Raw genomic sequence first — 22262 nt, 5'->3', positions numbered from 1 at the left:
CCTGGTCTATAAGGCTGTGTCTGATCTGGTTCCCTCCATAATATTAAAAATAAATGTCAGTAGCAGAAAAAATGACAGATATATTTTACAATGCTTTCCAAGATTACGGAATAAGCTTTCCCTCACAGTCATAAGAAAGAAACTATTAACATCTTATTTTTTGAAATATACATATATATATATATATATATAGATATATATAGATAACATATATAATAGACAGCATCAACATGGGCTTGGAGCAAGTGAGCTTCTTGAAGACCAGTAAATTGCATTCTTGATAACCAATCTTCAATATAGTTCTAATGAGTAGCGTGGGAAACAGATGCAGTTTGGATCATCTCTTTATATCTTGCTGTGCTCACATCCCTGATGTGGTTAAACCAGAAATTTGTTATATAGAAAGTTATGAAAATGTCACTGATGATAATATATGACACTGCTACTAGTATTACAGTCTAAAGATCGCTCCTAGTTAACTCACCTGTTTCTTTTTACCCTTTACTTGTATCCCAGAAATATAGCTGGCATATTGTGTAACTAAAGGAAAAAAACATTGTTATATACTTCTGCTCTTCATACGGATCTGTCAGAACCTAACATTGACTTGTCAAAACATTTTTCATTTTCTCTCTCTCCGTCTGTCGGTCTCTCTGTTGGTATAATGTACTAGCTGTATAAGACAACCATATACCCTAATCTAATATGTTATTCTCTTGCAAGTCCCACCCTTTTTACCTTGACCTGAACATTATAGGAAAGTGATATTTTCTGTTAACTAAAAATCTATCTCACAAAGATTGGTGTTTAGACAGACTAACAAATTATAAAGCATAACCTCTTGTTTTCCTCCTCAGGATTTAATCTCCCTTTATATCTCTTGTATTGTGATTTTTTTTTTCTCATTAAGTGTCAGAGTAGTCTATTGAATGTTATCTTCTTTGCCAAATAAATACTGAGTGTAACGTAACATTTAGAAAGGAACTAATTTCATGGCGGGTTATTCCCTGGTCTTCTATGGTTTCTGAGTTTCAGGTTGAAATGCAGTCTCACTCTCAATCTTTCTCTCTCTCTCTGTCACACACACACACACACTTACACAGAACCTGTCTTAGATGTATAATTTTTTAAACTAAGCATCTGAGTTGCACACTCTCTCCATATTTGCATTTTTTAAGTGTTTTTTTTAAGCCAATAGAAAATAAATGGCGTGCTTTCCTTTGTAGACACAATGAATATTTAAGCACTGTATTGTAACTTCATACCTCCTGACAAAGGACTTGTGCAAGCCCTAAAGCTTGAGTAATTTCAAAATTTATGTTGATCCAGTAAAAGGTATTGCATCACATCTGTGTTCCAGTGTCCTTGTATTTTGAATACCTATCTAATGGTACAACTACAGCTTTAGGCACTTCTGTCCAAAACCCATATTTTTCCTAGTTACCCCTCCCAACAGCAATCCCCAACCATACTGTAACTCATTTTGTTAGCTGCACAGACAATCTATTTATACAAACATCTGCAGTTATCATGACCTTAATTCAGCTAAATCTATCAAATGGAACTGCAAACTAATCTAAACTTTCATCTGACCAGTCTGTTGGAGGCACTCTGCATTCTATGGCAGATTCAGAACTGCTTCAGATTTACTGGCAACCCACTGCTACTAGATTTTTCCTATTCTACCTATGAGAGATGTACCTACATGTTCTTGGGGGATGTCTTTTTATTCCCACCACTGTCAACAAACAGTCTTATATCACTGCCTCTGCATTGAGCTAATCAATAAATCCTTGCCTAGGCTTCCCGAAAGACCTCAGCCATCCATTGACACATTTGTACCTACTACACTCCCACATACTACCACAGTGAATCACCATGACTGTGAGACAGATGTGTGACTCAAAGGATCCCCATGCTCTGGAGTAGCCATGTAAAGCAGAGTACATCCCAAACCCTATTTAAGCATAATCTTGACCAATGGATGGGATGCAAATTCATCCCCAGGCTAGCCCCCATATCTCTGATAGACAGAAGCTGACTGTAAACATTTCTTAACTAACACTGGATAAGTAATCTAAATTCATCTACTCACTGGACCCCATGTCTCTTACACACAGAGGCCAATACTAAACATTCCTTAGCTAACATACCTCCCAAATAACTTTTTAGCAACCTCCTAACAAACATACACCATCCCTAAATTAAGATGCACATGTTACAAGAGGATGTAGTTGGGTTAGATTGCGTGAACTAGGCTTATAAAGTCCCTGGTGGTCATTAGCCTAGTATATATCTATAAACCTATGAATCTATACATGCATATATAGGTAATCATATGAGACCTCATGGTTTAGTGCTGAGTCTTTTTTGGCTGTTTTTATGTGACAAAATCAAAGATGTTTTAATTTAATTTATGTGGGTGTGTTGGAATACTTGCTCTGTTTTGGAGGCTCTTTTCTGAAGTGCATGCATTGAACTGCTTTGCCCATTTGAGATTTGACCAGATTTTTGTCTCATATTTTTGGTCTGTTCCTCATAAAATGTGTGGTTTTCTGGCTTTGTTTGGCAAATCAGTGAGGAATGAATTCACTAAATTACAAGTATTGAGTTTCAGACTTCATATCCTTCAGAAAAATGCATGGTAACGCGATGCATTTTAGTCTACCAATTTTCTAAGTTTATAAGAGCAATATTTAACAGTTCCCTATTTTGCCCCCCCCCCCGTTATTTTTGTTTTTGTCCAGATTTTTTTGTGCTAAGAGGTTGAGAGCTATGAAATCCACTCAAATCATAACTTACCCGCACGGGACCGAGATTAAACCGTATGTGAAGCCACTCTTATTTTTTAAGGAAGAATTGTATAAATATGAAACACCAGCTATCAAAATTACTAAGGTGAAGTATGAAAGAATAGGACGCTAGCAGAACATAAATTAAGTGGAAAATATGTTTAGACACTTATTTCAGGACTCTTGGGAGATTGGAACTCTACCTTAAATGAACCCCTTTGCATGCCTGCTGGTGAGCAGTATTAAGGGATCCATTAATATCTTGAAATAACTTGGATTGAACGCATTTTCACTTAACCTGAAGAGGATGCAGCAAGTGTGCAATCCTAGTTTTTTTCTTGGTGTGGGATTTTGGAATCGCTATATTCTTGGTGAAATAATTTACTGATAATAACTTGCAATAGTTCGTCCCTAGATGGGGTTAGTTTGAGGCTGTCCTTTAACTAAATACACATGTAAGTACGCTGGTAGTCCATTTATCTTTTATTCTGGCAGCTTAATATTGCTATATCTTTTGCTTCTCAAATAAATTGCTCTGTGCTAACAGTTTAATTCCTACTTGACTAATCAAGTTTCTAGGTCTTGAGATGGCCCTGCCTCCTTCTGAGAGATCCGCCCGTTTGCCAAATATTTTTCCCCAAACTGATGGGCCTAGATAGGCTAAGGCTGGACCTGGGTATGTCAGTCACTCGGATCCGTGCCTTGAGTCCCGCCCCTTTCCACCTAGGTTTTAAAGTAATCTCCCCTTATGGATGTGCTAGACGAGTACAGTGAAAGCCTCTTCCAGCAACTGGCAGGAGGCAGCACTTACCACAGCTGCCGCTGCAGCACCACGCAAAGCAGAGTGGGGCAGCTAAAGCTACAAGGACTGCAACTTCGACTCATCAGGAGCAGCAAAATCAGCAGGAAAAAAATCCCTGAAGTGGGTGCATCGGGTCCATCTGCAAGAAGCAGCCAGCTCCTACAAATCTGAAGAGGCGAAGCTGCATAAATACCAGTGCGGGTGCTAATAACTTCCAGCTGTTCGGGAGGAGATACTGTTCAAAAATGTTAAGAAAACTTTGCCTAAGTTTTCTCCTGTCTTATTGTGCATTATTCATGGTAGATTTGGTAGGATCCCAAAACCTGAAACCGTCTGGTCCAAAGGTGAGATCGTTTTTATTTTTAATTAATTATTTTTTTCAGGCTTGCTTGGGTTTCTTTTCTAGAGTGATCTGCAAATTTTTATTCTGCCTCGCGATCTAATGTCCATACTTTATTATGATGTGCAACTGATCAAAGTAACGGAACCTTCTATAATTCAATTTACCGAGCTATTATTTGTTAACAGGGTTATCTATAAATTTACCTTTTAATTTGTCATGTTTCAAACACTTGTATTATTAGCCTTCTAAAGCTGTATATGGTTGTTTTTTTCTGTTTTCTTTCTTCCTTTGCTGTTGCAACCGTTACTTCGTTCCATCTCCCGGTAATGTGTGGATTTATTTTGTAGTACGTTGTCAGTTTTAGGACAATGTATACTACCGTTGTTCAGGTAAATAAGTTTTCTAACAAAGTCCGACCATTTCAGAACGTGACAAGCAGCTCAAAGTAGTGACATACTGCGTTGTCAGTGCTATTCCAAGTTTATATTTTTGCACATCGTCTTAACATAACAGAAGCTGGAGAGTCAAGAGGACCATGGGTGAGATCTTGCAACATAGTGAAATGAGGAGAAAAGCAATATCCCGTTTCCAATGTCATTCTGCATATGGCATGGATTACTTTCCAAACCCGTCGGGGTATCATTGCTCATAGGTAAATACAAGGCTATCAGTCTGCAGAGTATTACAAGCTTAGACAGTAACTAGAGGTCAGACTCAAACCCTGTGCCTTGTATGTGCATACCCCCCCCCCCCCTACTATTTAGTTAGTACTTTTCATTAATTGGGAGTGGAATATAAATGTTTTTCACCATAACTCTTGAATGTACGTGGTTTTGCCTCAAAATGTTGTTCTGTCCTCATCAAGAAATGTGATTCTTTTGACACCAGTGTGTGAGATTACAGTCATTAAGCACAGGCCAGGTAATACCATCAAACTTCTTAATTCTCAGAAATGCGCACTAATTTAGATTCTGATATTGTCAATTTTCAGTGAAAAATACTTGTAATAAGTGTTTCTGATTGAGGGTCCTTAAATGAAGTGAATCACTTCTCAATAGTTACATCAAACCAGATGGCAGACAAATCAGTACCACCAAATTGTTTCTCAGTTGCCAAAAAAAGTAATAATACTTCAAAGAGCGTATGTCAGCCACATGAGGGTTGTCACACAAATAGTTGTACATTTAGTTAAAATGCTGATAGCTTGCTTGTAAAACATATTTAACTATTCACCTCTATGCATGTATCCGTTTGAAAATGTTAATTTTATCTTCTGTGTATTGTATTCTCTCCAGTGATCAGCCCCAGTAAAAGGAAAACGAATAAATAAAAATGTTCTCCTTATCATAGCAAAACCTTGAAAATCTACTACCTTGAATAGCATATTTCAACCAAATGAGGGTATTCCACCATACCTCTCAATTGTAGAGATTTTAACAGAATGTCCAGATTTTTGCCTCATATTTTTGGTCTATGAGAGATTTTCACAGAATGTCCAGATTTTTGCCTCATATTTTTGGTCTATCTCTCATAAAGTTGTGGTTTTCTGGCAAAATACTGGCAAATCATTTTAAAGTCTGAAAATAATGACAGACATTTGAGTTGCAGTCTTCATACACTTCAGAAAATAGACGCTAATGTAAAACTTGTTATTCTGTCAACTTTCTAAGTTTGAAGAGCAATGCTTAAACATTGTCCCTATTTATGGGCCTTTGGCCCCCATTATTTATGGCTTTGTCCAGATTTCTTACTGTAAGAGGTTGAGAGGTATGCATTCCACCAAGGTGCAAGTTTGGTCTTAGTTAAGATGGATAATGGCTTGAAAAATGTAGGGACAACCTTCTTGAGTTTACTGGGTTTTTTCCCCATTTCTGTGCCGAAAAAGAAACCTTGTTAAGTACAAGCTAGTTAATCTACTTAATAGGCAGTTCAGTTCTAAATGCTGTGTTTATTAAGTGGAAGACACTGTCTACGTTGACCAGCACAAACTGTTAGCAGTTTTTGGGACCCATTATTTGTAAGGTAGCAGCAGTCCACTATACTAGGTAGAACTGCAATATTGGGGGATGATATCCAGTTGTAAATGGCAGACTCTAACATGATTTGTTAATTTTTGATTCCACCTATTTTGCTGGGGTTACATGCAGTCAATTAGCTGAACAGCACATCTGAAAAAAATAACTGTTGAGCAATAAATGTGCGTTATGCCTTGTACTAGGGCAGTGCATCAGATACTTATTGTTTTGTTAGCAAATGGCAGAAGCATATCGTTTCTAAGTCCGACCTCAAGAGAAAAGCAGAATACACGTATAAAAACAATGAACATTATCGACTTGCAAATGGAATTCGCATGCAGTGTTTAATGTTGAGAATCATGCACTATGCAGTAAGAAATGGCAAGAGTAATAAACATAGTACAGGACGAACGGATCTTAGCACATAAAGACAAAAACTGTGTGGAGTTAAGGCATCATAGGCATCTCCCTGCAGACAGAGACCACTTGTGTATGTGTGTGGTGGTGGAGGGATAGTGTGAGACTGCCCTGTGTCACCTTTTCTGATGATTATGAGAATTGCACCCCAATGTTTGTATTTCAGCTGACAACTACTGTACTGCACCTCCGTTTCTAGTCATCCTGTTTAATTGGGTGTAGCACATCATTATCTTTAAGGTGGAACCAATGGCAGGCATCTGTAGGACATGTGGGAGCTGACATGCAGGGACACAGATGTCACTGCATGTCTGCTTCTCTGAGACAGACACCAAGTTTTAACAAACTTGTGTTTCAGATGTTTTGCGAATTGTTTTCCGTCCAAATGATAAACAAGTCTTGGTTTTTGAAATGACATAGGACAAAAGGTGACTCATGTTTTAAAACTACAGTGACTTCATTGTTCCACCACAGCTGGGACTTGCTGAGTGAGGGAAACTGAGAAAGGTATAGTATCCTGTAACACCTGGAAGTAAAATCAAGAAAAAAGAAAAAAAACAAAGAGGGGAGAGAATGAGATCAGCAATTGCCTTCCAGGCTGCTCTTCCTGAAAATCCCATGACAAATATGTTGAATAGTACAAGACACAGTGTCCCATGACAAATATGTTGAATAGTACAAGACACAGTGAGGGGGGGGGGGTCAGCATAATAGCAGTATGTTACAGAAAATAAAACTGGATGTAGCCACCCCCCCAAACAAAAACATTGATTGCTTATTGTGTTGTTTCCATGGGGATCATTTACTGGTGTTCGGGCTAGCCTGGTTTCAGACACCTTAACTAAATTTCTAGTCAAATTGTTACACAGAGTTCCCCCACCTACTTATCAAGAGAAACTAGTCTCATACATATGTACAGTTTTAATTGCAAGAACTGTTGTAGGCCTGATGATTTGTCTTCTTGATAGCACACTAATCTGAGGTCCCAGCTACCTGTTCTGGTTATAGTTCAGATGAATGTTCGCAGTCCCGTGGGCATTGCTCATAAACTGTAAGAACACACTCCGATATCTTGAACACATGTCCAACTTTCATTAAAAATGACACATCATGTTACCTTTAAAAACATGGCCTTGAGGACTTAATGAGCTCATCTGTCCAGCTGAAGAAGCACAAACTAATTGTTATGCTCTACAACAAACCCAGCAATCCTGTCCATTCACCTCAGTACTTATCTGACTCACTCAGAGGTCTCTCACAGGACACAGAATTGTGTCTAAGGTGCAACACTAGTGTAGTCCTGCAGGTTATACTGTGCTAATATTGCTAATTCACTTCCATTTAGTTAGATGATTATGCAGTGGGCATATAATAAGGTAAATAACTGTTACATATTGCTCCATGAATTGAGGATTATAACTTTTCATATACAAAAGGCTGAAACCCATGAGTTTCACCAGTGAATGGTGATATCTCAGTAACTCATAGAAGCAGAACAATTAACTTTAAATTATGTTTTTCATATTACTTGATTTATGGTTATATTCAGGTTGTGAAAACAATACTACATTTCAGGCTATGTTATACTAAGATTGTTGAGCACAGGTAGCCTTCAGTATCATGAGCAGCACCCTATATGTGATGCCACTCGAGACCAATGAATATCTCAGTCCTGACTGCTATAGTAGGACATGACAAGGGTGTAATTAACAGTGAGCTTACTGGTGGACGACATGACTCCTTCAGAGTGGCACAAGTAGAATAATTATGTATTGGGAGCCACGGTAAACACTAGCATCAGTGGCATGTGGAGTACTCTATCATACCTCTCAACTGTACAGATTTTTGCAGAATGTCCAGATTTTTGCTTCATATTTTTTATTAATTTTTCATAAAAATGTGGTTTTCTGGAAAATTAGTGGTAAATCGTTAAAGATTAAAGTTAGAAAATAATGAAAAACAATAGATTTTCAGACTTCATACCCTTCAAAAATTCATGCTAATGCAAAACCTGTTATTTTATCAACTTTCTAAGTTTAGAAGAACAATATTTAAAAAGTATCACTATTTTTGGGCTTTTGTCCCACTTTTCCTTATGTCTTTGTCCAGATTTCTTGATCTAAGAGGTTGAAAGGTATGATGTGATTATGTAATGACAACATATTTTACTGGGACTGTGCGATGATCAAATCAGAGTCCATGAAAAATAGTAATTTATTCATTTCTAACCTGTTATTTTCTAGGCTGTAGTCTTTTGCAAAAGAAATAAGATCATGATTCTAAACTGGTATAAAATTCAAAGACCTTTTAGACATACTCTGGGCTGTCTTCTCACATGTTATGACATCTATCCTAACAGAGATACTGCAACCAGTCAACAAAATAACAAGTCTGCCTCATCACAAAATGGTCATTTCTCAAAGCTATACACTCTCCAGCTGTACACAGATAACCTTAGGAGTATAATAAACAAACTTACTGATGTACATGTCTGAGTAGCCTGTCACTCCCCAGACTTACTAGTAGCTACAGAAACTTGTCTTAAACAGGAAGTAAAAGATGAAGAAATCTTACTGCAGGGATGTAACACCTTAAGATTAGACATAACATAAAAAAGGTGGTGGAATGACCATTATTTACAGTAATGCTTTAAACCTCTGTAGGTCTTATGTAAGCCAACCCCACTCTTCAGTGCCAAACACAGCCCTCAACTGTACAGATTTTTGCCTCATATTTCTGGTCTGTTCCTCATAAAATTTGTGATTTTCTAGCAATTCACTGGGATGATCTGTGGATTGAACTAACTAAATAATGACATACATTTGAGTTTCAGACTTCATGCCCCTTAGAAAAATGCATGGTAACACAAATTCTGGTATTCTAACAACTTTCTAAGTTTATAAGTGCAATACTTAAAATATGTCCCTATTTTTGCTCCCTTGTCCCTTCATTATATCATGCTTTGTCCAGATTTCTTGTGCTAACAAGTTGATAGGTACGGTGCCAAAATAATTAAAGCATCCTTGCAAATTAATGTTTGAAAAAGTCTGTACATTATAAGACCTTACTTTCCCACAGGAAATAACGGAGCTACAATTGAAGAACTTCTTTTAGGCATCAAGCAACATCTGACTAGAGACAGTCATTTTAGGAGACCTGAATAGTGATTGGCAAACAGTTGAAAGTAACAGCCCTTCTAATGTCATCAGTCAATATGGTTTCACTCGGCTTATTTCAACTCCAACAAGGTACAAAAAAACCCCTCTGATAGAGCTTCTACCCTAGATTAGATTCTAATGCCCCAAACAAAATCCTCTCAACACGTGTCATACCAAAGACCTTGTGATCACCTATCCATCTATGCAATGAAGTATCATAAGTCTAACCAAAAATAACATCAGTACCACCTTGCACATGGCCTCTATTCCTTTAGTAAGGACCAATTTATTGTAGCACTAAAAATCAGTCAGCTGGCAGCCTCTTCAAACGTCTCCACGTAATGAGTTGTAACTCTGTTCAACTCACTTTTCCTTCACATACTAAATGAACTAGCCCCAATAAGATCCAAAATAATGAAATCAAATCCAGCACCCTGTCCCTCAAAAAGTACTAAATGAAACTACATGAAAGAGAGAAACATAACCAGGAGAAATTGAAGCAAGTTAAAACCTTAGCTACACATCAGTACTATAAATGTCCCAGAAACTCCACTAAAGTCAAATCAAAACCGATAAAAAAACTACTATATTAATATAAAGGAAGCAAATTATAACAACTCCAAAACATTTTGAAGTACAGTCAAAATAGCTGTTAAAACTCATTACACCAACACAACTTATACCTACTTCATCTAGTCCAACTGACAACATTGTCAGTGAGTTCAATACCCACTTCATCCAAACAGGAACCTCTCTTATTAAACCCTAAGCACAGGCAGACACAGTTTCCTCTCCCTCCCTTCCTTGTTTGCCCCCAAAACACTTGCACTGAAACCAGTCTCAATTTCTGTAGTCCAGAAACTGTTACTGACCTTAAAACATACTCCCATTCTCCTGGATAACATACAATCTGAGTACATAAAAATTGTTGCTGATGGTCTAGTTTTTCCTATGACAATCGTAATCAACCACTCCATCACTGAAAACGATGTCCCAGCTACATATAGGAAAAGATGCTACATTATTCCTCTCCATAAAGATGAAAACTCAAATGAACTCCCAAACTTCAGGCCTATAACCATACTGTCTTCATTCTCAAAAATTCTGAAGAAGTAAACAGAAAAAAGAAAAGCAAAATCTGGAGAAGCGTATCCAGACTCAGCTTCTCAGCTTTCTCGCTGACAGCTGCCTCCTTTTCCCTACACAGTATGGTTTCTTTCCATTTTGTAGCACATGTACAGCTTTCCTTAGTTTTATAACATCTGTTAACCAATGTCAAAACTCTGGGAACTTAGTCACATCACTTTTCTTAGATTTAGCCAAAGCTTTTGACATGGTATCCATCAGAAATTGATTCAAAAACTATCTTGCCTAGGAATACATGAAACATCACTACCTTGATTCTCCAGCTACCTCTCAAATAGACAACAGGCAGTAAAATGGCAAAATGACATCTGCTCTTTCCTTCCAATTACAGTTGGTATCCCTCAAGGAACCACTTTTGGTCTGTTGTTGTTCAATATATTCATTAATGATCATCAGCTAGCTTCTATACGAGCCACTGTTGTACAGTGTACAGATGATTCAACAATCATCTGTTCTGCTAAAAGAATGGATTAATTAAAACATCTTACCCAAGAGTCTTTCTCCAACATAGAGGCCTGACAAAACTGATTCTATTTACCACAAAGCATTCAGCTGACTACAAAAATAATTTCAATATCACTTTCTGTAACAATAGCAGCATAGAACTAGTAAATCAAACTAAGCTTTTAGGAGTTACTATGGATGAGAGCTTGTAATTTGATGATCACATAAAATAAGAAGTAAAAATACTCACCAAAAGCCGGTAACTATTTAAATATCAGGACTCACTAGACAGAATCTCGAAACGTGGAGACTGAACGACCAAAAGATCAAACATACATATACTAAATCTAAAATGCGATCTCTCAGAAAATTCCCTTTTCTCCGAGGTATAGCAATCCTATAGTTGGTATATATACGTTCAGGGGAGTGGGGTACTTGCCCCCACATAGAGTGCAGGGGAGGCTTACCCCCCTGCAAAAAGATGCTTTAAAGGAAAGTGCGATTATTGAGATTGGGTTTTCATTTTTTTTTTTTTTTGGATATCGGCATTTCGAGTGCCAACATTTCATTTAGGAGCCCCAAAAAACAGATGGACTCTTTTGAAGTCAAATAGTAGCTAGCAGATGATAACAATAAAAAGTATTAGTCAGTCCCTTCTCATTCTTACACTACTTTACACTGTTGCTATCATGATTAACCTACAATCTACTCAACTCTCACTTTTGGAATAGCGCTCTAATAAGGTGGCAAAATTTGCCACCAGTCATCATTATAGGACTCATCACTGTCTGGCCTAAAAAAAAGGCTTTACCTTACACTTTCCCATCTAGTCACGTCCTATAAACTCATCATTCTTCCAGACAAATGTCCTAGTTTGAAAAGTATTCTACAACTTTATAACCCAACTAGCAATTAAGATCCATTTACAACATGTTATTAACTGTTACAAATGTTAATATCTCTGCTAGTGACTCCTTGTACTCCCTTTTCCTGGCTGAAATTTTGACATGTCTTCCTCTCATTCTTTTAAAGCACAAACAAGAGAATGCACAAAAGATACTTGGATCTGTACGTGCACAACTCTTGGATGATAATGCCCTGCCCTTTAGTTCCGGCTGTTTTTTCCAAGTACTACATTCTCAGTTATTAGCCTAAATTTTCCTCCTTGTTCTCTGCTTCTCCCTCTTCTTCCTTCTTCCTGTTCTAAAACATTCTCTCTCATGTCCTAATACTAATCCTCCAGTTCCTCCTTTTCTCTGCTTCTATCAAGTTAATTTCCAAATATGTTTCACAGCTCTTTGCATGATGCTAGTGTTAATTAATGATACTCTGTTTACATTTTGTATATTTGTTAATTACTGGTATATAGATTCATAGCTTCATAGGTAAGTACTAGGCTATCTGCCCGAGGGCATCTGTAAGCCTAGCCAGAATGTGTTGGCTTTCGCCACCCCCTTAGATTAGTTCCCTATGCCTCTGTCCAGCAGAGCCATTAGTTCCCTGTGCCACTGTCCAGCAGAGCCACTGCAGTGATCCCCGGGGTAAATTTTCTGTTTCCCATCCACTCGTCAAGGTATCTCTTGAAGAGTGTTAGTGAGGGGCTCTGCCTAATGTAGATTCGATCCTGTTCCAAAGCATGGTGAGTCTCTGGGACAGGAATCTATCCCTCCAGCACATCCTATTTATCATTGTGGTGAGGTTTAGATCCCTAGAGCGTTTGGCTCTTGGGGATTTTTTTTTTTTGTTAGGTGGAGCATGTCCATCAATTCTGGGTTTGACATGGCCTTGTATGTCAGGCAGAGATCACCTCTGAGTAAGCGGTATGCAACTGAGTACAGCTGGAGTTTCTTTAGTCAGGCTGCATAGGTCATCTGTTTGAGGCCAGTAATCCTCTTGGTGAGGTACTTCTGTGTTCTTTCCAGCTGTTGCAGGTGTCTTGTAAGGTACATCCCAAATGGGGCATTGTACTCTATGATGGGTCTGATGAGTGATAAGTAAAGGGGCACAATAACATCTTTTGTTCTAGATGCGAACCCTTTTGTGATTAGGTGGACCACATAGAAGGATTTTATAATCACCTTGGCAATATGATTATCAAAGGAGAGATTACTATCTACTTGGGTCCCCAGATCCCTTATTACATTTTCTGTATTTAGGGGACTACCACATATGTGGTAGTTCACGGGTGCTTTGTTTTTTCCAAAGGGGATGACTATGCACTTATTGGCATTTAGCTTGAGGCCATGATTTTGACACCAGGTATCCATCTCAGTGAGACCCTTCTGGAGGATGTCTGCATCAGCCAGAGAGTCAATTATGGCCCCCAGTTTGCAGGCATCTGCGAACGTTGTCAGCCATAGTCCTCCTGTGCTTGCCTGTACCTCTGAGAAGTATATACCGAACAGGAGGAGTCCCAGGACTGAGCCCTGGGGGACGCCACGTGTAAGTGGTTTAGAGTCGGACCTAGAGACTGCAACTCTCACCATGTGGGTTTTATCCATGAGCCAATTGGCAACCCATCTTGTGACATAGAGGTTATGTTCAGGTAAGTGAGCTTGTCTATCATACCAGAATGGGGAATGGTGTTGACAGACTTTGTGAGGTCTAGGTAGGCTGTGTGGACCTCCTTTCCCTCATCTAAAGCCTTGGTAACTGTCTCAAAGAAGTCCACCAGGTTTAGGAGGCATGATCTTCCCTTAACAAAGCCAAACTGGGTAGGGTCCAATGTTTAGAGGTTCCCAGAGTCTCTGTTAATGAGTTCCATGATGATGCTCTCCATAGCCTTGCAGACCAGGCTAGACCAGGCTTATAGGGTGATAGTTCCCATGGTCCATTGTGACTCCACCTTTGTGGAGCGGGATAACTGTTGCTGTGCACCACTGTATGGGTATGTAGCCTGTAGAGAGGCTGAGTTTGAACAGTGTGTTTAGGTGAGGGGTTAGTTCATTTTGTAGCTCGTATAAGACACAGCCTGTGACACCGTCCTGTCCCATTGAAGCTGTGTTTTGGCTTTGGATAGGGTTGTTTTAACCTGTGTTTCAGTGATTGCCAGGGCTGTACATTCTTCTGGTATGGTTATGGGCTCTTTATGGGATGTGAGAGGGGTGAAGTTTGCACTAAACATGTCTGCCAGAATGTTGGCAATATCAGTCGGTTCAGTGTATTTTGTACCATACTGCACTAACTCAGAGCACATCTGAGAGTTTCCACTTAGGTTCTTGACATAGCTGTTATCTTTGGAATCTTTGGCAATTTTTCTTTCAAAGCTAGCCATGGATGATTTTATGAGGGATCATAGTTTCTTGCAGATACTGATCAGGGATGTCTTTCCTTCTTGGGATTTTACTCTTTTCTGTACTAGTTTCCTCCTTCTATTGTATAGCTTATTTATGGCATGGGTCCACCAGATTTGTTTCCTTTTCTTGGAGGAGTGAGTCTTGGTTTTGCTTGGGATAGCATGATCCATGCATTCTTGCAGGTGCTCATAGAGTGCCTTTGTAAGGGATTCAGCCGCTTGGACAGAGTTGTCCTTTAGCATGGGGGCTGTGAACCTTTCCACCTCAGTCTTAAGTAATGTGAAGTTTGCTTTTGAAGAGTTTTTCACGGTGGTTTCCTTGATTGGGGGTGGGGGCAGAAGGTGGATATCCAGCGTGATTAGTCTATGGTCTGATCTAACCAGCGAGGGGTTGACCTTCAGTGTAGAACACCATTTGCCCATGTTGGTGATGACCAGGTCCAATATGTTGTCACCTCTGGTGGGGGTGTTGACCAGTTGATCAAGGGCGTTCGAGTTTATAAATTCTAGGAAGCGTTGGGCAAGGGAGTTAGTAGTTAAGTAGTTCTCCCAGTTAATGGCTGGGTAATTGAAATCAGCCAATATTAGGGAATTTGGTAGGACTTTCATATTTTCCAGTGTCTGTAGAAATGCGGAGTGGAGGTCCTGGGTCATGGTGTGTGATCTGTAGCAAGCTACAATTTGAATTGCAGTTTTGCCCATTGTTAGTTGCACATGGATGATCTCTGAGGCATTGTGCTGTGCCACTAACCTGGAGGTGTGGGTATTCTTGATGAATATGGATACACCTCCACCTTTTGTGTTTTGGTCCGGGTTCTGTGGCCAAAATGTGTGGTATGAGTTATAGCCTGGTAGTGCTGGGGTGCTCTCTGGAGCCTTAAACCAGGTTTCTGTTTCTGCACATATATCAATGTTCTCCATACTGATCCTGGCGCCTGACAGGCAGCTAACTGTAACCTTCTCCTTGTCCAGCCTAGTTAGTGGGACATCAGTGTGCCTGACTATAGAGTCACCTATTACTAGTGTGTTGGGTATGTTATTTTGCCTTAAGGGCTGTGATTGCATGGCACACTGATTATGTGAAGTATGTGTTTCATGGTTTGTAATGGGGTGTGGAGGTTGCTTGGGTGTCTGCTTTCAGATTTTTATTTAGAGCCTCCGAGTATGTTTTCGTGTATTTGTGTGTGTTATTTGCTGGTGTTGGTTTAGTAGGTCTATGTGAGACTGGTGGTGTGTTTGCAAGTATTTTCCTTCTCCTCTTGACTGTCAGTTCCAGTCTTGAGTTGAGAGAGCTTTGCCTCCAGTTTGGCTGTATAATTGCATCTCTCACATATATTAGTGTTTGGTGGTAGGAGGAGAGGGTTGTCTGTGTACATGAGGCAGTTGTAACATTGCCTCAAAATGCCCAGATTCACCAGTTGGACTGGAGAGTACACCTGAAACTGCCCTTTGGACATGCCTGAGTAGGTAAAGTGAGCTGTTTTACTGATTGGCTGGTAGGGGTGAATAGAGAGCCTTATCCTTCTGGACAGTATAGGGGGGGTCTAGTGCTAAGGTTAATTACCGCTTGCTATAAGTTTTGAGCAAGTGCTGGGCTGTAAAATGAATGGTTTGAGTGCTTAAGTTGAAAGTTTGTCTAGTTCCCAGGGAAAAATTGAAGAGTAGACTTCGTGGAACCAGGAATAGTTTAACCCTAGCTAACCAGCGCTGCCCGGCGCGCAAAACCACGCAAATGCGTTTTTTATAGCAGGGAAATGAAAGAGATAGAAATTAGCCCAAAATGGCCAATAAACTATTAACTTCTGGGCTACAGCAAACAAGGCGCACACATTTCAGAAAGAAACACATCAAATAAGCAGGCATAATAAGCCTTTAACCAGAAATTCCCAGCTCAGAAGGTCAGAATCTAGCCTCTCCTCCCACAGGAGTGCAGACCACAAGCCTACTTAATGTAAAATAACTGGCCTGAAACCCAAGTGCTTAAATCAGAACTAATACGCTTCTAGAATAACAGACACTGAGCCTTCAATCAGCAATTCCCAACTTAGAAGGATGTAAGCTACCTGTCCTGCCACAACAATGCAGTCCACAAACCTTCTTAATGTAAAACAACTGGTCTGAAGCCCAAGTGCTTAAACCAAAAGGCTTAGAATAACAGTTACAATGTAATCAGGCTACTACCAAGCAGTAATAACTGCAGCAGAATAATACAATTGAGTATTTTTAAGAAGAAGCACAAGCAAAATAAGTTAATAAAGTGGGAAGAAAGACAATTACAGTAAAAGCAGATGAATAAAGTGCTTTTTTTATTATTTTTTTATAACAATAGAAAACGAGCAAACTGATTTAAACAAATTACCCAGTTAACCAGTAAAAAAAAACTTAAAACTGAGCCCTGTTCCAGCAGTCTGTATATCTCTGCTTATTGTGTTGTTTATACTTATATAATGTAGTACCTTTTTCTGGAGCTTTGGAGTATGTTTAATATTCTTGACACTTTCCATAAAAGTTACCCATTTATATTTGTCAGTGACTTTCAAAGTGGAATTAGGACTGCAGTATAAGTAGACCAGGTTCCTGCAAATTTGCACTGATGCCTGGCAGGGTGTGGTTTGGTATTCAAGATCTGTGAGCTAGGATATCTGATGGGACTATTTACTTACTTAATTTTGGACTCTTGTAATAGCAGCAGCCTTTATCTTGTATCTTTATGAACTGGTAAATGTAATGTATATTTTTAAAATTATTTTCATAAGTCATTATGAACTGATTAAATGTGATATGTATTTTTGAGCTGATTTTCCTGTTTGCATACATTGGTATAGTTTTAGTGTATTAGAGTGATACACTGTTTGAATTTACTGCACTTCTTGCTATGATTAATTTCATATTTCATTTTGCTGGAAAGAAGCCAATTAGTCACACTCTTAAATTTTGACTACTTTGGTTTAAGGCAAAACAAGTGTATGCTGCATGGTTTAATGCTGTCACTGATAAGGCTGCAATTATTTCAATTATTTTGGATAGAGTTTTTACAAATTTGTCAAGGTTAAGTTCAATGCTTTCTGATTTTCAGGCTTCATATTTTATGACGACTTCAAAATAGTTGCCTTTGCTGTTAGCTTCATTGGTTCCATACAGTAGTTTTTAAATGCCCAGACCTCAGTTTTCATTGGTGCAATGACAGACCAAGGAAATGTAACTGTAAGCACAGCTGCTCTTGAATCCACATGGGATAAGACCTGCCAGCTTATCTTGAATATCTCACAGGATCTCACCTAATGGGTGCATATGTATAGACATTTGTTGTAAAGTTCTTTAGAACAACAGTAACTTGAAAATTAAACACAGCTCAGTAGGTAAATGACACGATAGAGGCTTGTACAATTTAGCGCTTTCTTTCACTTTAATAAAAACGTGAACTTCTTCAGAAACAAGACAATGTGCCCTCCCCAGCACATGTCTTATAAACTTTTTGAACAGGATGTGATGTCATGAAATTCTCAATTCTTTTTTGTACAAAAATAAAATAATATAATAATGTAATATGAAAATGCATAGTTCAAATATATAAAAAAAGCATTTTGATTTTTTTAAAAAATTATTACATACTTTGTATCCATTATATTTGTCGACTGTATCAAACAGTGTCTATGTAAATGTGAGTTGCAAACCATTTTAACCTTGTTTATAAACATCATACTAACATAAACTGCATATAATAAATATGTTCAATATGAATTAAATAACCATACATTACCAATGTTGTGGTAAAAATTCTCTGTTACAAAAAATTGTAAACATATAAACATCTATCACTAAATCAACCATCATTAAATGACTCATATAAAAAGTATATGTACCTTGTTATGATATACTTAATATAAGTAATACCCATAAAAAGAAGTGTCTCTTGTAATTGATTTCTATGTTAGTATACATCTGTGCACATGAAACTTTATTAATTTTATATCAAAAAACATTTGATATTGATCACCTCATTAAGGCCTGGAAATTGATCTGCCCCTAACAATAATTGCCAAAGTGCTTCCTTTTGTTCTAATTTGTTGTTAACATCTCCCATGAATGGACTTTTTTCTATATGGTCTAAAACAAAAAATTCAAACTTTTTGAATTCTCTACAACACAAGGAATGCCTTGCAAGAGCATTGTTTTTATCTTTGTTCTTTATAGCCAGAGTGTGTTCGTAAATTCTCCGCTTCAAAAAATCTAACAGTTTTACCCACATAGTAACATTCACAGGAGACACAGGAAGCCAAATATACCACATACTCACTATGGCAATTGAAATATTTCCGTGCCCAAAAAGTTCTTTTTAAATGTTTCATAGTGACAAAAGAACTATTACTTAAGAATCTGCATTGTCTACAATTTGTGCAAGCGAAAGTGCCCTTTTTGATTAAATCTCTAGTCTTAGCCACTAAAGATAGATCATTTTTTTCTAAGACTTTCTTAATATTGTTAACTGTTTTGTAGGTGAATTGTGGTCTCATTCCTACACAGCTAACTAGATCTTTATTACCTAAAATTATCCTCCAGTTTCTTTCTATGATATTTCTAATATCTTTTAATTCATTTACTATAGGAAGTGGGAATGCTGTGTAAAACATACTTTGATTTTCTTCTAATCTATTTATGTTCTTATTTTCTTGTTGGAATATTCTCGGTCCTTCAACAAATATGTCTGTGGCTAACAAAATAGGTTTTGCTACCCCTTCCCTTAGTTTATTAACTTCTTTTTCTAACTTTTTGATCCAATTTATGTTGTAACCCCTCACTACAAACATTTGTCTCAAATTCAGTAACTCTTCTTGGTATACTGAATCCTCTATGGTTAACCTACTGAGCCTAATCATCTGTCCCTTCACCACACTCTTCTTCATGTGCTGAGGGTGTAGGCTATCTTTGTGAAGGTATTGGTTGGTAAAACAAGATTTCCTATAGATCTTACTTGTAATGTTACCATGTGTGTCATTTATGTGAAGGTCCAAATCTAAAAAATGTATGTCTCTTCCAAATTCTCCTATTTTGAAAAATAAGAAGGTTGTAGTTGTATTCAAATCACTTATCATATCACTGAACTCCCATTGTTCACCTTTCCACAGGAAGAACAAATCATCAATGTACCTATAGTACATCAAAACCTTTTTGAAACTGGGGTGAAGTTTCAGGAATTTCTGTTCCCAGTTAGACATCACTATGTTTGCGAATGCCGGGGCCACTCTGGCCCCCATCGCTACTCCAGATGTCTGTTTGTAAAGTACATTGTTAAATTTAAAAAAATTATTCTCAAGTACTATTTCCATGAGGGTACATAGTGTGTTTACCCTGTGACCAGTCATATCTGTATTGTTTGCAAGGTGTTCTCTCATATACTCTATACCTTCTACCTGATCTATAGAGGTATAAAGACTTCTGACGTCTAATGTGGCGAAATTCACTTCTTTTTCTAATGTTTTAATCTTTCCCAAAATTTCCAAAAGCTGCCAGGAGTCTCTGAGATAAAGTTCAGCTTTTTGTGCCACCGGGTTTAGTATACTATCAAGCCAAATGGAAATGTTTTCGGTTTTTGAGTTTTTGGCTGAAACAATTGGCCTGAATGTAGAACAACAGTAGTTATAGCATACTATTTCCCGCTCACTTGACGTAATTTACCAGACCACATTTTATGCATAAAATTTCGTCTTGCATTGTACTTGGTCCTTTCCTTTAGGGGACTTGGAATTGAGCCTTAAAGAGCCTTTTGGCTGCTCAGCTGAAACCACTGATGATGCATTTTTTTATTGCCGCTCTGTCTGCTAGAATGAAAGCAAATTCAGTCATTATGTTGTGCCCAAGTTTTGGCAAAAAAGTGTCACTATTCCCCACCACCACCACCACCACCACAATTATCATCATTGTAATATATACTGATCTGTGCTAAGACCCAGTTAATCATATTTACGTCTTGAAAAATGTAACTCCGTGAAGTGAAGATATGCACTGTCTGAGATGACTAAGCATCTGGTGTGTATGGTATGGCCATATGGCTTCATTAAATTCCTTGGAAATTCCCTTCTCACAGCATCAGTAAGATGGTTCACTTGGAACTTGGCAGTATGGCTAACACATTATGAGGGCCCTGCAGGGACAAACTGTTCCCAAGTCTTTTCCATGTTAATGACTATCGTTTCCATGGGATCCTTCTCCTTTATTGCTTTCCTCCATCTTCCTTTTCAGTCTCAGTGATACATGACAAAAGAGGAACAAAAGTGTTTGCAAGGCAAAGTATAAAGTAATGCAAAGCAATGTAATTTCATGAAGCACAATCTATTTAGTCAGTTTACAGACAGTTAAAAGTTCATTTTATCAACTGAAAACAAAAGCCAGGATATGTGATTGAAAATCTGCTGGTCACACATAGGCGTTTTGAATGTGTGCAAGATTGTGGTACAATGGGGATTGGGGAATTTGCCCTTTCCCCACTGTGGTATGATCTCAGAGTTGGTATAATTATCAGAAGTGTGGTTGTTCAGGAGGACTTGCCCTCCTGCAGAAAAAATGTTTAACTCTTGTTTTTTTTTTGTTTTTTTTCCATCAGCTGATGATCATTCATTTGTGTTTGATCATTTGCTACTTGCTATATATACGTGTGTGTGTGTGTGTGTGTGTGTGTGTGTGTGTGTGTGTGTGTGTGTATATATATATATATATATATATATATATAGATATATATATATTTTTTTTTTTTTTTTTTTTATGGACATATATCCATTTAGTCACTCTGCAATCTTTAGTTAACCAGAAGACAAACTTAATATAATGGTACATTTTCAGCCATGACCCAAGCCTGGAGAAAAATGTAAACATTAATATTTTTTTATTGTGACAAGGAAGGCACAGCCTAAACTCTTAAATGCATATGCAAGCACATTGTGTGCACATCTTTACAGACTTATTGCATGGTTCTGCAGCATTTATTGTACATACTCATGACATATATGATCTACCTGTATGTTCAGTTTACATTATTTTGTTAACCAGGAAGACATAGTGATATACTGTAACATTTTCAGCTATGACCCTGATATGGCAACAGATATTCATCTAATGTTATAAAGTTATGTCTGACTTCTGGAGCAACACACACACACACACACACACACACACACACACACACACACACACACACACACACACACAAAAGTTATCCATGTGTTACATTTCGGGATGCACCAATACCACAGTGACATCTGGATTTTATTGACATAAAGTGCTTTAATCTTTCATGGAAATGCACAAAGTCTGAATAGTTCTGAAGCTCATTAGGAAGATTGTTCCAGCACTGTGGTCCAGCAATAGAAAAAGATGCTGAATCAGCAACTGTCCTGCTCCCAAGGATGAAAGGAGTATTTTAACTTTGCAGTGATGGCAGTAATCTCACAAATCCAGTAAGACAGAACCAAATCACAAGTTTTTGAACAGCACCATCAAAGGTGAATCTGTGCACCAGTGTGCCAAAGCATACACTGCACTCTGGTTTGATCAGCCAGCCTAATATATAGAAAATTGAAAGGCAGAAAACACACCCTTATTTGGCACTATCCATAAGCATAAGTAGCAAAAGCAAATAACTGTAGGGGCAGAGGCTATAAACATGATACCATCATGTGTGCTTCTAGCATCCACTGCTTCTGACTGTAGCTTTAAGCAAGTGACAATGTTTTTATATTCTCAGGTCGCCCCCAAATTGATTTAAGTGGGTCATTCTTGTTGCTAGAAACATTCATGTTCATTTTTACTGAATATGAACAAAAAATGCTTTCAATATTCTCATTTATCTGCTGGTG

At 38.0% G+C, this 22262-nt stretch overlaps 1 protein-coding gene across 5 annotated transcripts in view; it reads left to right on the top strand.

The window, feature by feature from the left end:
- Positions 1-3547: 3547 nt before the first annotated feature.
- SMOC1 (SPARC related modular calcium binding 1) overlaps positions 3548-22262 on the top strand; it is a 1430756-nt gene continuing 1412041 nt past the window's right edge. For 4 of the 5 annotated variants that reach the window (XM_044074032.1, XM_044074030.1, XM_044074028.1 and 1 more), the window contains exon 1: positions 3549-3938. In XM_044074032.1, coding sequence (XP_043929967.1) covers positions 3840-3938 — 99 coding nt within the window. In that variant the 5' untranslated portion in view covers positions 3549-3839. Of the gene's footprint in view, positions 3939-22262 lie in introns of all 5 variants that reach the window. The other variant, XM_044074027.1, reaches the window with a different exon arrangement.

The sequence above is a fragment of the Protopterus annectens genome, chromosome 6.part0, assembly GCF_019279795.1.
Source record: "Protopterus annectens isolate FY-2018-M chromosome 6.part0, PAN1.0, whole genome shotgun sequence".
In the NCBI taxonomy this organism is placed as follows: domain Eukaryota; kingdom Metazoa; phylum Chordata; order Ceratodontiformes; family Protopteridae; genus Protopterus; species Protopterus annectens.
Note: the sequence above shows the minus strand (reverse complement) of the source record. Positions and strands in the feature narration are given on the sequence as shown.